General features: G+C 31.2%; 1 protein-coding gene across 1 annotated transcript in view; it reads left to right on the plus strand.

Moving 5' to 3' along the window:
- Positions 1 to 17,161, plus strand: part of Eys (eyes shut homolog) — a 1,581,889-nt gene that overhangs the window by 945,308 nt on the left and 619,420 nt on the right. The window contains 2 exon segments of the mRNA XM_071613805.1: positions 2,804 to 2,994; positions 7,417 to 7,508. Of these exon segments, the coding sequence (XP_071469906.1) occupies positions 2,804 to 2,994; positions 7,417 to 7,508 (283 nt within the window).

Genomic DNA, 17,161 nt, shown 5'->3' on the forward strand with positions numbered 1-17,161 from the left:
TTTGGAAGTTAACTTTCCACAATTTGGGAAAGATTTTTTCCTCCTCTTACAATGGAAATATAGGAAACCAGGTGAGATGGACAAGAATGAGGCAGTATGTCACTTAAACTGCCTCTGGTTGCCACATTGGAATAATGATAAAAACAAGTTTGAGATTAAAACATACTCTGTAAACATCAGAATATACAGAAGGAGGTAATTGCTGTAATTTATAAGTAGCCAGTTGAGCATTTGCATAAACATACATTCATCTCTAAGCCCACCCTGTTACCATACCTTTATTTCTTTAGTGCTTACTGGGAACTAAACACAGGGGCACTCTACCATTCTACATCCCCAGGACTTTTTAGTGTTTACTATCTTATTTGAAGACAAGGTCTTGCTAATTTCCCAGCTTTGGGAAAATTCATATCCCCTTATCATATGATGACCACACAATTCATATAACAATCCTTCTATTTAGGAAAATGATTATTGAAAGGAACAAACCTTATATTTAATTTCAGAAAATGAAAAAAGATGTCCAATTATTATACTCTATCTCATCATTGCTGGAAATTGTCTCTATATTTATCTTTTCTTCACTATTCTGTATTTTATTATTTAATCACTGTTCTTATCCAACTAAAATATTTGCTAAATGTAAAAATTTGTTTTCATGAATTTGAATAGGAAAAAAACAATTCAGTACACTTTGTAAAATATTTCCTCAACTTTATTAATCCAAACCAAATAGAACATCATTTTTCAAACACATATTAATAAAAACAATCACATTTTTTTATGAGAGACAGTAAGTCCTTTCAATGCCTTAAAAATTAAATACTATGCTTAGTACTTTGGATAAAATGATATGCCCCAAATTGAGAATGTGTGGAATTTTGTATAAAGCACTAATCACTTAAGGACACAGCCACTTAATGTTTTTAAGAATAATATATCTACAAATTTAAAGAGATTTTTAATTAGCTACTATCATTTGGGCAATATATTTATTTCTAAAGTGTTTGAAATGTTAGGGCTTTTTTGTATTGTTTTTCACTAATATTGCATATATTCATGTTTTAATGTTAGTCTTTGAAAATACTTTACACTCCTTCATAATGTGAACTTTAAATCAAATGAATATTTGTGTCCTTTCTCAGCTCAAACAAATGTCTGAAACATTTAAAACTATGTAATATATGAAATTCTAATTATTATTTTTCAGCATTACCATTGAAACTGTATGAAGAAAAATATCTGTCTATAGCTCATAACAACAAAAGATTAGAATGTCAAAACTGAAAGCATAATGTTCTGTTTTCAATCCTTTTCATTAGTGAGCCATGCTTCACTAATGAATTCCTTGATTAAAAAACAAAGCCCAAATGTTTTCTGTCAGTATTTCAAGATTTCTTATTGCTGATTAAAAGTAAAAATATATTTGAGGCTTAGCTGATTTTTTTAAAAAAGTTTTTAGCAGGTTTGAAAATTCAGCATGAACATTGTCTCTAAAGCTTCATTGAAAATTGTATCTGTCACTGCTCCACATAGGCTATAAATTCTGTTGAAGTGTAAAAGTACAGATTCAAAACACAGTGTTTTTCTATAGTGGATATATATTTTGGCACACTAAAATTCACAAACCTTCATGAATTATCTTTTCTATGAATTAGAAAGAATGATTTAGAAGTTTTTTTTTAAAGGAGGCACAGTTGTTGGAGGAGATGTCACAAGAAAACAATAGAAGTGAGAAAATGAAAGGAGATTAATTCTTTATTTCAAGAAGGTCATCAATCAACAATATCAACTGAGTATTTATAAGCAAACAGTGGCTTTCTATATTATTTGTATGAGTATGAAAGTGCTACAGGAAAAGCAATTAATTTGTACAATAAGTGTTAATAATTATAATAATTAAAATAATAAACAAAATAAGTGTTTCAGGTTAAGAATGCCCTAAATAATAATGTAAAGTGTATAGAAACTAATTCCAAGAAATAATCTATATGGTTTCATTAATCATACATTTATAAATTTACAAAATTAAACTATCAAAATATGGGCTGGGGATGTGGCTCAAGCAGTAGCGCACTCACCCGGCATGCGCAGGGTTGGATCCTCAGCACCACATAAAAATAAAATAAAGATGTTGTGTCCACCAAAAAAAAAAAAAAATAAATATTAAAAAATTCTCTCTCTCTCTCTCTCTTTAAAAAAATAAAAATAAAAAAATAAACTACTAAAATATTTTGCTCAAGATGTCTTCAAATTTTATTTGAAATATTATGGCTTATGAAAATATCATTCAGAAGGCAAGGGAGGTTTATAAAGAAATTTAAATAATATAGAATATTGATGTAAAAAGGTGACAATTATCTGGTTTATCTGGTTTCAGGTATTCTCTATCATTTCTTCATAAGCCACCCCCACCAGAATAACAAAAATAACATAAATCATAATTTTGTATCAATATTTTATAGAAGCAATAAATATAAGGATGTCTTTAGGAAATGTTCCTATTTCCATTGACTTTTTAAAGTCTAAGTAAAGCAGTTTAAGAATAATCATCTAGACATTCCCTGCCTTCCAAAGAGATTCTACAATGAAACCCTCAAATTCAAAGTAATAAGGCCTAACCATTTACATGATTATTTCCTCTGTGACTATGCCAAAGGAAATAAGTGCTCAAGCTTGGAATATGAGGAAAGAGTCACATATGAGCCACTTCATAAAACATTATGCTAATATGGATAATGTAAACCCCATGTATTAAATATTTAATTCCAACCTAAACTGTATATTCTTTCTGACTCCACAGATTTCAGTTGTGTTTGCTATTACGGAGATTCCTATCTAGAATTTCAGAATGTGTTTTTAAATCCACAAAATAACATCACCCTGGAATTTCAGACCTTCAGTCCTTATGGACTCCTGCTGTATGTCAAGCAAGAATCAAATTCAGTAGATGGATTTTTTATTCAATTATTTATTGAAAATGGTACTTTAAAGGTAAGTCATTCAGATCATTTATTAAAGAAAATTTGAAAAAGTTGGTTGACTGCCTGAATTAGTGGTTATTGTTGAAATAAAATTTAAACATTTCTTTATCTATTATACTTACCAACAGGCTGTCTCTGTTCTAGATATATATATATATATATATATATATATATATATATATATATATATATTCTGTTTAGTAGTTATATGTATCAAAACAGTATGATTTGAATTAACTTGAATTATTTTCTTTTCTTTATGTTTTTATGTTGACCACTTTTATGTTTTCCAGTTTCCCACTCTCCCAAATATAATTATTGTTACCATTTTTTATAACATCAACGGGCAGGTGTGCTCTGGGGACCCTTATGTAAATAACTCTAAGATCCTTTCATAGTCCTGAAGAAAAAGACTATTTTCATGATAATATTAACATACTGTTTATCTTTTTCATTCTCACTGTCATAAGTATACAATGGAAATTTTCAGAGGATACATACTGTGTTCTTATATTTTTTTAATTTTCACAATGACTTTCAATTTTTAATTTTGTGGATATTGACAGGCATAACCCAATTTAAAAAAAAAAACTCTTTGAAGGTCTTAATAATTTTTAACAGTGCAAAACAATTCTGAGGTTAAAAAATTGAAATTGCTGATTGAACACATGGTAGATTTTATAATTTTCTTACTGTGGGTCCTTTTGATTGATACATAATAACTATATATACTTACTTACAGGTGCCTTATGATGTTTGATATATGCATACATTACATAATAATCAAATCAGTGAAACTAAAAAGAACAGAGATTTCAAGATAATTAGAAGAGAGGGTTTTCACCATTTTTCAAAGGAACAGTAAATGTTTGAAGTAAAGGGTCACAACATTTTTCAAAGGCCCAAGATTACACAGAAAATAAAATTTAAAAGCCAACTTTGATTTTAAAGTATATGTTCTAAGCCTAACATTGTATCTTAACAAATTACTCATATTAGTATTCTAAAATTTACTTTAGTAATGTTATTATAATCATCATTGCAATAAATTAACTAGCTCAGCAGTCCTCTATAGGCAACAATAATTGTATTTTTCCTACCATTCCTTTCATGATGTGATATATCACCATGAATTTCCATGAATGGTCAAGGTATACCTTAAGCTTCTAGTAGATTGATTTTGTTGAAATGTTCATTTTTCTTAAGTAATAAAATACATTCAGAGAATTTATCACAATAGCTGATACAAATATCAACTCAATATAGCAGCATAAAAGCAGAAATATTTTGATTCATTCTTGTATCTGTTTATTCATTCATTGAACTATGTAGCTATCACTTGTCATTATGCCAGGTTCTCGAGATTCTGGAGTAAACAAAACACACTTCGTATTATGTGTTACCTACTAAAAACAACTTTATGTTGTTTTTAGTAGATAACACATAATACCAAGAACAGAAAAAAAAGAAATAGAATTACATAATGAATGAAATAATATAACTAATCACCCTGCATCAATCTGATCCTCTAAAAAAAAATTATCTTGTCTCTGCTCTACAGCACTTTTCTCATTTAAGAGAGAAATCTCCTTTGCCCTTTGAGATGAAGCAAAAATACAGCAAATATAAGAGATGGTAACTCTCATATAATATAGAGAATTGAGAATTGGTCATGTCAGAATGTTTCCCCGCAGCGTGATTTTTTTTTTTTTTTCTGCTAATACAACTGCCATGACCAAATTCTAAAACAGCTAGTTGCTTACTGAGGACATCTCTAATCAAAGGCAGCATGAGTAAGTACCAGAACCTGTAGGAGTTTTGAATAAAAATGTTTTAAGTAATAATGGAGTATGAAGGCATGTCACTATTTACACTTTGAAATGTAAAAAAAATAACTTGTAATATGTTAAACCAGGACATTTAGGAACTATAAAACTAATGGTTGAAGAAACTTGGAGAATTTCTTTTCCTTAGATTTTACAACAAAGAAAATATAAACTGGCATGTCTGTAATAATAATACTACTATTTTTTGAACTGCAATTATTGGACAATTTTTATTTTAAGAAAAGGTAGTAAGATTTCATAGTCTTGGACTGGAGCTGAGCTCTCAGGGTTTGATTCCCAGCTCTGCTCTCAGGAGCTTGGGACTTTGTATGTATTTTGTGCTTAAGTTTACTCACTTGTAAAATGTGTGGAAGAATAAATATATATTGTGATATTTAAATTATAAAATAAATACATATTGTGAAATAAATGTCAAAAAGAATAAATTCTTACAGACACATAGAATGGTGTCTAGTATGTAATAACTGTATGTGAGAGTAGTTAGCTGTTTTCTCCCTGCATCTTAAAAATAACCTGCAGACAAACTAAAGCTCTCAGAGAGTGACTGTATTACACATGTTCTTCTGTTTTAAAGATAGTTCATCAGGAATTTCACTCTTTTATAAAGATCAAAGAATCCATATCCTTTTCACTTCACATTATTCTTGCTTAAAATGATCTGGAGGAAATTTCAGTGTTATTCAACCATGATTTTTAGATTCCTCTGTTCTATGATGATTTGTGAGACTGTGCTCCAATTTCCACACCAATTTTTACATATAATCATAAGGGGATTGCATTTACATTACAGTTTTCACAAAGACATATTTATGGCTGTACTTTTAGAGAGATCATAATTTAAGGCTTATTCAAATTCTAGAATGGCAGAGCTGTTTATAAAAATATTAAAAGGAATTTAAGTTTTTAGGAAAGTTTAATATGTCAAACATTTTTTAAAAAATATTTTACTCATACCAAAACTATAAGTAGGTATATTCACTGTAAACATTCAAATATCGGCAATTGCACTTATTAGCTGTGCAATAAATCACTGTACATCATTAACTAATGTCAAGTCACTCACCTCAGTTTCCACCTCTAAATACTGCAGATAATAGATGATATCTCCTTCACAAATTTTTGTTTTTTAATTTGACACTTACATACTCCTTTTATAATTCAATATATAGAGTAATAATTTTATAAACAGTAGTTATTGTATGTATTTATTTATATATATATATATATATATATATATATATATATATATATATATATATATATATATATAAAATACTGAAGCTATTTTAATAAAAGGTAAAATCAAGTACTATTAATAGAATTGTATGTAAAGTATCTAATAAATGTTTAACTTTGACATTCTTGAATATAACAGAAAAGTAATAATTTAGTAATGAGTAATAATTTTCTAGTATATTTGAACAAATTAAGACCATCCCACACATATATACTTTAGTTAATACATTATCACTTTAGCTCAAATAACTATCTTAACTGAGTTTATAAATTTCAAAGTATTAAACATAAAAAGCATATGAATTATTACAAAATTATTAAAAGTTCTAAATGTTCTGTCTTGGACACAAAGTAAGAATTCAATAAATAACAATGTTTACTTAGTTATACATGGCTTGAGAGGAATGTACAGCAAAATGGTATGAAATTTTTTTCTATAAAGTGCATATCTGTATTGAAGATTTTAATGTTGCTTAAATACTTCTTAAAATCAATTTACAGTTTATAAATTGACAAAGGAAAGGAAGTCTTTGCAGTGGATAAATATTATGAAAATCAAAATATAAAGCAATATATTTATATTTGTACTACTTATGTGAAGATTTACATATACCACCTGAAATATAACTCAATGCATAGGAGTTATGAAACACTAGGCAACTGTTTCTTAACATAAAGGTGAGTTATAGATACCGTGTAGATAGAATAAAAATCTTTATAGTCTTTTGGGAAAAACAGCCCCAATATAATCAATATTCTTACAGGCATATGCTTGCTTCGAAAATTAATAAGTCATTGCCCCCCCACCCATAGGATTAGCAGGGGTACCTGCTCATTCATACCCAATATAGACATGGTTTCCCTCTCTAGACCATGATTTAGTTGGCCCATTAGCAGTCATACTACAGATGGTCCTAGATGCCCTCAAGCATCAGAAAGCTTGGAAAGTGTGGTTGACTTTTAAAACCTTTAAATCCCTCTTCCTGTGACATTAACATTGGCCTCTAGATTGTATTAACTAGTCTTTGCATTGTTTAACTGCTAGTGTGTGCTTACTAATAACATTTGTTTCTGCTAGCAAAACAGGAAACCTTTATCAACCATGTTCTGCAAAACACTAGAAAAGATTGAATCATACTAGAAGACTGGCAACTGTTTGTGTTGAGTGAGTTTTACATTTGAAATTTAGCACTCTTTCCTTGCATATTTGAGGTGTTACTTTTCTTAAATTTCAAACTTATTGTTTCCCCCAAAGCAACAAGAAAAGTATTGGTAAAGATTGTGTCAACCATAAAATATTAATTTCATAGTAAAAATCTGTTTGACAAAAACATATGTTTTTCTTCTAGTACCACTTTTTCTGTGCTGGTGAAACAAAATTGAAAAGCATTCACACTACCATTAGAGTGGATGATGGACAAAGGTATAAACTTTTTATCAGGTAAGATACACTTGTTTTCTACTTAATCTCATAAGTAGCAGATTATTCTTTTGGTTATTGTCCTCGTCATTTTAAAATGGAGGTTATCCTTATTAGTATTCACGTGTGCTTATATGTGAATTAATGTTTACCAAGCTTTTCTATATATCCTAAAAAAGTTTACTAAGTAAAGATTGTTATAGGGGTTATATTGTCAACAAACTTATATAAGCATATTACAAAGAAGCTCTGAAAGCCTCATATTATTTTCCACTTAGGGAGTTATAGCAATGAAATAAGGTGTTGTTTTCTTTCAATAAATAAAATACAATGTATTCAGTGTAAAAATTTGAAATATTCAGAAACATAGAGAAAAAATTTACAAAGACCCATTATATCACAAACCAGAAAAATTAGAGAATGTACATTTCTGATATTTCCAAAAGCTGTATCAGAAGGCAACCCCATTTCCAAGTACTTGTCAAATCAGCTATAAATCAGGTACCTATCTAAAAACTGTAACATGATATTTTATTCATTCCTACTTTTATTTTATTTTACTACTTATACTTACTGGTCTAATTCCGAGGCTGGTGATCCATTTTGATTTGATTTTTGTGCAGGGTGGGAAATAAGGGTCTAGTTTCATTCCTCTTATATGTAACTAGTTTTTTCCAGCACCGTTGCAACATAATATTTGTTTTTAACTTCACTTTTTTTATTTTTAGCAAAATATATCTAATTTAGATTTAATGTTTTTTTCATCATGAGTTTTACCACTCCCCAGTACTTTTTATTTTTTGAGACAGGGTGTCTCTAAGTTGAGGCTGGCCTTGAACTTGAGTCAAGTTCAACTTCAAGTTCCAGCCTCCTAAGAGGTTGGAATTTCAGGCATAAGCCACCACACCTGGCTCAATATATGAATTTTAGTGAGAAATAATTCAGCCAAAATAGCCTTGTGGCAGTTTGAAAGTTGAGGCTAATAGAATATAGGCAAATTTCTCAAGATCATATTGCTCATCAGTGGGGAGCAAAATTAGAATCCAGATCTCCTGCCTCCTAACCTGATGAATGTTTCCATTATGATATGTTCAGTCAGTATTTTTAAAGTGACCAAATATCATTTGAAGTCTTCTTTAAAGGAAACATTAAGTGCAAAACATTTAAAAATTTTAAGAATACCTATTTTTTCACTGTTCTCATTACAATGCCACTTTTAAGAATATATATCACCCCCCCAAAAAAAATCACTTTTTTTTCCTCTTTTTCAGTGTTGGGGATGGAAAACACAATGGTGCTTTACCACTAGGCTACAACCCCAGACCTTTTTAGTTTTTTACCTTGAGATGGGGTCTTGCTAAGTTGCCAAGTGTGGCCTCAAACTTGTGATTCTCCTGCCTCAGCCTCCCAAGTCACTGGGATAACAGACTGAGACACTATGCCCAGCAAGATCATCTTCATTTATTTGTTATGTCACTATGATAATTTTTCCATTTACATGCATTGTTGTGTTTAATTTGTATTAAACATAGTTGACATTCTTTTGATATTTGATCTAAATCATCTAAATTAAGAAATATTTCTTTTCTGGTCATTGGTTTGTCTGAAATATTGTAACAGAAAAACTTACAGAAATATAGTCTTCTCTATGATTACCCTTCGTAAATAGCAAGAGTAGAGTTCCATTAATTTATTTTCTATGCCAATAAAAATGTTATTATAAGATAAAAAGGGGAAAATCTTTAATTTTAAGTTAAACACAGTCAAGAATTCTGTATTCACAATTTTTGACCATTAACAGACTCTTATATAAATAGTTGCACACATTTCACTCTCAACTCTGCACTTTTCCATCTCATTTCTGCTGAAGGATGACATTCCCCTGATATCTGAACAAAGAAGGGACCTTCCTCACATGCTCTTCTAACTGTGGGGAAAAAAGAACAGCAAGATCCTATGATGTAGTTCTTACAGAAAGCACAAAACAAACATACTCCATGAAAAACTAGTGAGCTTATTATTTTTTAGAACTAGGAAAAAGACAAGCTGTTCTACAGAGTTACATGGTCCTTTAATATATATATATATATATATATATATATATATATATATATATATATATATATATTTTATATATATATATTTTATATATATTTTAATCATATATATATGATTACTTAAAATAGAAAACTCAGGGAGGAAAATTTGAAGTATTTAAAATCAGGTGAAATATAGAGTTGTAAAGTGAAGATATTAAAAGTATATATACTCATACCACTTTAGTGAGAAATTAGCTATAGCTATATTTTAATGAAAGGGAAAATGACAATGGGAAAAGCAGTGGTGTTAGACTACAGAGCAATAGCTTATGGTACTTTCCAGAAGTAAAGCAGAGCCCAGCACTGAGATGCACGCCTGTAATCCCAAAAACTCGGGAGGTTGAAGAATGAGGATTGAAAGTCAGCTTTAGCAACTCATAGAGACCTTCAACAATTTAGCTTCATCCTGCCTCAAAATAAAATGTAAAGTTGACTAAGGGTGTATTTCAGTGGTTGAGTGCTTGCCTAGCACATACAGACTCCAAGTACAATTTCCAGTGCTGAAAAACAATTAAATAAAAAGAAGTAAAACAGAAATGGGTATGTATCTGTCACTCCAATTTTAAACACCACACATATATTTAAGCCCAAGTTACTAAGAGAGTTTGAGATGTACCTGAATTTTCCATCAAACACAAATATGAAAATGTGATGCTGTAGTTTATCCAGGTCTGTTGGTATATTTATAAAAATTTTAAATACATTGTATAATAGTTATATTGTTAATATATACTATTTAATATATACAGTATGGCATTGATTGTACAATAACATATAATTATTCATTTATACATAATTATGTTATAAAAACTGATCATGCATTTAATAATGGACATGTTGGAAAATTTTCTTCATTTAAGTCACTACATCCATATACTTTGTCCTTGAAGGAAGGTAAAATTTAAGACTCAAAAATAGAATTAAGTTTAGTTTTTCTGACCTCTTCTGCTATGGGACTCTGAGGGATTTGGAGGGGTTTTGTTTTTCTTAAATGCTATCATTTAAAACCAGTACCTTGAATAAACAATACATCCTTCATTTGTGTCTTATACTTAAACTTACAGTCAACATCCTGATTTGTAAGTAAACTGCAGGAATTCTAGTAGAACTTTCTCATAGAGAAATTATTAGTTTTGCTCTATTGTTGGGATAGGTAGGCAGTTTCTTATTTACGAACTGTACAAAGTCAAGCTAGACTCAGAGAGGACATCCTCAGTTATCCTTGAGAGAATCATTTATAAGCTACCCTTTATGTACAGCCTTGTGAACACATAATAAATTACACACAATTTTGGGGGAAAAAGAGCATAGTATTTTTGTGAACAGTGAACAATCTGTAGGAAGTTTGACATGTATGATGAAATCCCCACATCAACAAATATTTTCTCCAATAATATAGAACTGAATACAAAGCCTGAATCCCTTACATTTTGTCTATTAGATGATGACAGGAGAAACATTTTCCTTAATATATAATGGTATCAAAAAAGAATAAAAGGGAATTATTTTAAGATTATTTATGTAGGAAAGAGTGAGAATAAAGTATAAAAGTGCAGTGGTAGCCAGGTAGATCATAAAATTCCACAGTGAGACCTGGGAACAGCATCACAAGCAATAGACATCTGTGTAAAAAGCAAATAATATGAACAAAGAAGTGTTTTCTTCTTAAAGTAGGGTACAGTAGTCTACAGTATACAACATTTCTGGGCTCTCCAGATCCACTGTACAATCTCTTCTTCTTGGCTCTGGTTTTTTGAAACTGACTTATGTTGATTATATCAGTGCGCTCCATTGTGGGTTAAATTGTGATCCCACAAAATTAATATATTAAAATCATAACCCCCTAGTACCTCAAAATACGACCTTATTTGAAGATAGGATCATTAAAGAGATAATAGAACTACACGGAGGTCATCAGAATGCCTTTAATGATTAGGATCTTTATGAAAAGGGGAATTGCAATACTCAGACAAAATTTTCAGAGAAGGAAGACAATGTGAAGTGAAGGACAGAGTCCTGGAACAGATTCTATTCTCACAGTCTTCAGCAGAATTCAAACCTGACAACACCTTAATCTTAAACTTATAACCAACAGAACAGTGAGACAATAAATTGCATTTGCTTTAGCCACTCAGTTTGTGGTACTTTGTAAGACAGCATCACCAAACTAGTATGGTGTCCCCTTGACCTTGAGCTTTCTGCAGTGACAGGAAATGAGAGGAGGAGGAGAGTGAGGGCAGGACTTCTATTCCCTTGACCTGAGTGTGCCCAACAGGCTGCTAGACTGTTCCTGGCACTCTCCTTTACATTCTGATCACTCCTTACTTCCTTCTAGTCTTTACATGTAAAGGTGGTATCAAAGTAACTCTGTTAACATCCATTAAATATGGATTCTCCAATCTCCAACCCCCTCTTTGCAAAAAGCTCATTCATTCAAACATATTTAAATTACGTTAGTTGAAAAGTGCAATGTGTTTCTACTGAGAACTCAAGTCTCCTTAAATCAGCATGGTGGAGAATAGGTGGGCTAGAAATAACATATCCCGCTTTCTTTTGCACTGTGTTCTCTAGAATTTAGTCATGTGGACACACTGAATGGGAAAAGCACCTAGAAAAATTTTCTAGCTTTGCATTCAGGAGGAAAAACATCAGTTAAAACAATGCAGGATAGATATGATAAGAAATATTTCTAAAAGAGAAATAAATAACTGTACTTTTAGGATTCAAACAAAATATAATAAGCAGTACTGCACTGCATATAAAACCTTAGTTAAGATATATGCTCTCTATTTATTAAATAATTATATCTTGGTCAAAAATGTACACAATATCAAATTACATATTATAAACAATTGCATTATTTTCTTATATTTCTAATATTTAAACTACCCAACATTTTCATCAATGTTGGGACACTCTGCCTGAAAATGACAAATTATTTCATCTTTACACCATAAAATTTAAGTTTCTGCTGTGTTTGGTAGAGAATGTTATCTAAAATGCAGCAAATTGTGCATTCAAAAAACAGAGCAATTTGAAAGAAATCACTTATTGTAGGTGAAAATTGGAATTAAGATAATCAGAACTGTCATCATAAGTATCAAAGTTGTGCAACTTCTTTTCCAAAAGAAGTCTGTCTTCCAAGGTATTTATAATAATACTATGGACTAAACATGTGGTAACCAAGGCAGGAGTACTTTGGCTCCGAGTGCATGAAAATCATTGAAGTGGAAAGAAAAAGTAATAAGCCACTTAACCACTTTCCAAAAGTAAAGATTTTTCTTTCTCTAATGAAGTGTGTACATTATTTCATTAATCTATTCATTAACCACTGTCAGTAGTGTCAAGAAAAACATGCCAATGAAATAACGATTTTATTTCAACTTGAACAAAATAAAGAAAAAACAATTGATTGTGATTCTAAAACGGTATTTATTCACCCAGCAAAATGTCCCTCTAACATAAATCTACTTTCATTTTCTTTTTCCCCATTATACATTTGTTCAACACAAAATATGGTTGAAAGACTAAAACTTTGTCTTTTAACTTTGGAAAAGAGAATTTAAAGTGTAATCATCATAGGATCACTTACCCAAAGGAAAATTAAGCTTTATTATAACTCCATCTATTCAAATGCCCTAATAAATTGGTTACTACTTTTTAAAACCTATTTTAAAACAAATGTTAGAATATTCAAACATTAAAAAGTGGGAAACTTGCCATCATTTTACTTGAAAGCTTGAAACTATTTAACCCAATACAAAAGGAATAAAATAAATATCAAAAAAAGTTATTGCTATCATTCATACTGTAGAGGGACTCAGAGTTCTATCTGTTGTACTAACATCAAAGTTTTTGTTTTTTCCCCTGAAACAAGGGATTGATTATCATTGATTAGAAATTAAAGCTGAAACTATGTAGTTGATATTCAGCCTACAGTTTACCAAGAGCTTTAGGAATGATTTTCATCATGTCTCAGTAGAAGGAGCAGACACACTGCCCATCAGAAGTAGCAAGTAGTGTCTATGAGCATTTTCTGAGGAGCTATCAGTTAATACAGCTACGGTCCGCTGTGAATAGCCAGGTATTTTACCACATATCTAGGATATAAAAACTAAAAGAGGATAAAAGGCAGAAGTCTGATTCATATTCTATCAGGAAAGATAATTTCCAAATATATTTTAAGCACCTTTTTAAATGAGATGATATATAGGTCAGAAGTAAACAAAATCATAGAGTTGTATTCTTTTTACGAACACCATGTATTTAGTAAGATAGAAGTGATGGATGAATCATAATAATGGCTGAGCCATCCAAACAGGTGCCTCTGGAGGCTGGACAACACATAGAAACAAAGGCTAGAACATTATAAATATAGATTTCCATAGGTAATTATTGGGACCTACATTTTTTAATTTGACCTGAAATTTGTCTCGTTTTAGATGATGTCTGTGCTCTCACCTGATAAAAGAGAGACTTAGAGCTAAAAGTTCTGGCTGCTTGAACTTTCTACTGTTTATTATGCAGCGTGGCTTACACTGCCTTTCTAGCTTGCCTCATTTTCCTCTTATCCCTGCAAAGAGGTGAACTCTGTCTCCTATGCTGATAAAAACATTAGAAGTGCAAATTGATAGTTCATAATTTCAATATTGGTTTTATAAGAAAACAGAGACTATACAAAATCTTGACAAAATGAGAAAATAAGTTTATACTGGTCATATTTTTGGAAAACCTTTCTGTTGGTTATTTCAGTATAAATATAAAAATTAATAAATATTAGGATTATTTCATTAAGAGAAATTTGGAATATTAAAAGCAATTGTTGAGTGATAGATCTTAATTTTCCTAAAGTTGAAAGTCTATGATCTTATTGAGTGCATTTTGAAATACTATATACTTTGAATTTAAATTTTTTAAATAGTTCTTACTTGTTGATGAAGACCACCACAGTATAATTAACTTACTGAATTAGTGTCAGCCAAATAAATTAGTCAAATGTTGGGAGTCAATTGTGTGGAGGGAGGAGAATTCAATTTTGAGAACATTTTAATCAGCAATCATTTTTCCAGAAAATTAACACAATTCAATTTATCCCATAAATATTTTCAGCTTCATTTCATAAGTTGAAAAGGACCTAACCTATTTCATTTAGTCTTATTTCTAAAGTTGCCTTTAGTAATGGAGAGTGATTTTCTGGAAAGGAATTCTGAAGCGTGACTTAAAAATTGCTTCCAAGCAACTTGTTATTTTATGTTCATTGGAATGACTTCAGAATTAGAAGTCAAGTCTATATCCTTTAGTTGTACATTACATTGCAAAATTATATGCCATATTTATGTTCACATCAAACCCCAAAAAAGCCAAATATCATTTTCTAGAATGGCCTCTTTTTTTTTCCTTCTAATGAGAGGATAACACAAGTGGCAAGCTTCAAGTTCAGTTACAAAGCATTCTAATTGGGAAGCATGGCACACCTCCCAAAGGGTCTCCATGGTTCATTTACCAAAGCCACACAGAAAAGCATTTGTGTACATCATTGAAGTACACAAATCTTTTCTGTAGCTGACATTCTCTATAATTTTTGGCTCTCTGTTGCTTTGCCTTACTCTCTTCTATGACCTTTCAGGTTGCTTTAATTGTTAAAGCCTCATTGATCACCACATGTCATTAGAAAAGAATACGTTAAGGCTACATCCACAGATTCATTGGCAAAAAAATTCTAGGAACCAATGAAATGTGCATTCCTAGATAACCCTGTCATTTTACTTGTTTTTAAGAGAACAGATCATTAATAACTATCATGCTACTATGAAAAAACACAGTGTTAATAAATTTGCCCAAATTTAAGGTAAGACATGATCTGGTATTTCTACAAGAAGCTTAAACTTTTACAAGAGTTTCAAAAATCGTGCTTGAAATAATGTGATCATATTGTGGAAAAAAATGATCATCTTATATAATTGAATACATTATAACAGATTAGGCATAGTAGCTCTTAAATTGTCAGAAACAAAGTAACAAATCCTAAAATAGTCGGAATAGTTAAGGATAGCTGGAAATCTCCATTTGAGAACTATGGATAGGCATGACATGATAAATTGCTTATTGGGGAAGTAGGGAAAGTTTAGGATAGAATGCCCTAATTCTAAAGGGCAGGGTTCAGGGAAATAGTTTAACTCTTTTACTACTTGGTAGACTTCTATCCAAGGCCCGCCCTCCACTTGTAATCCTAGACTCCATCACTTTCCACATTCTCAAGGACACCTCTCTTTCAATGGCACCCTTTTGCTTACATTATCCATCTTTTTCTCACTGCTGGACCATTTCCTAAAGAGTAAAAGCAGTCTTTAAAATTCCCCGACAGCAACACATCACTCTGAGCTCCTATATTACTTTTATCCCATTCCTATTCAGAGCCACATATCTTAGAAATTTATTACACAGGGGATTTTGATTTTGTTACCTGCTATTTACTCTTCAAACTAATTCAATTTGGCTCCCATGTTCCCAAAACCAACACAGATTTTGTTAATGCCACCCATGAGTAGGGAGTTTTATCCTTTAGATGATAGCTGTTTTTGGCTTTATTTTGTTTGTTTTTAAACAAAAAAGGGCTATTGTCAGTTTTTACTCTGACAACACAAACAAGTCTTGTTCTGTGCAAGCAAAACAATGGTCACACTACATGACTTTCATGTTGACAAAGCCAGTAAATTGTTTTCTGACTTAATTATGCTAAGCATTTTAGTGAGAACATTCCTCCTTCCTCCACTACTATTACCTTCCCTCCTCCTCCTCCTTTTCTTGAGGGAGGAATACTAAGAGAGCTCATAATCTGCTTAGAATCAATTTTCATATCTGCTTTAGAAAGAATAATTTTTAAGGGGAGGGCAGAGGGAAGTATTATTGGCCAACTTATATTGTGTGTGTGTACAAATATGTAATGACAAATCCCATCATTATATACAATAATGCACCAATGAGAATGTGGAAGGAAAAAAATCTAATTTTGAATCCTTTCTGTCTCTGTGGCTGGTTTTTCTTTCTCTTACTAGACTCATTCCAGCTTACTTTCCTTCTGAATTCCAGATACATATATACAAACACTAACCTAACTTCTTTTCTATTTCTCATTCATATCTTCAACTTAACCTATCCAGAATGAAATTCCTGACACTCTACCCCTAACAGCCCCATCACTTCTCCATTTCACACACACACACACCCCTACACAATGCCTAGGATTTTTCCCATCTTAGTAAATAGCACTACTACTTATACACTGGGTAGGTCTCTCCCCTCTGAATCCATTATAGTCTGAGTCTTCATCACTTTTCAGCTGGACTTCTGCAGTTTTGTTTTGCTTGCTTCTGTGCCAGGGTATTTGTTTAAAGTACATTGCATCAAGTTACAACTCTGTTTGAAGGTTTGAGTGGTTTTCCTCTTCTGTGAGAATAAAATCCAGACTCTCTGATCACTGGATCCTGCATAATTGGCCTTTTACCTATTTTCCTCCACCTCACTATACATGACTTCTTCACTTCTTATGCTCCATTGACTTTGACATTCTGTCAC

The sequence above is a fragment of the Marmota flaviventris genome, chromosome 6 (assembly GCF_047511675.1).
Source record: "Marmota flaviventris isolate mMarFla1 chromosome 6, mMarFla1.hap1, whole genome shotgun sequence".
Taxonomy (NCBI): domain Eukaryota; kingdom Metazoa; phylum Chordata; class Mammalia; order Rodentia; family Sciuridae; genus Marmota; species Marmota flaviventris.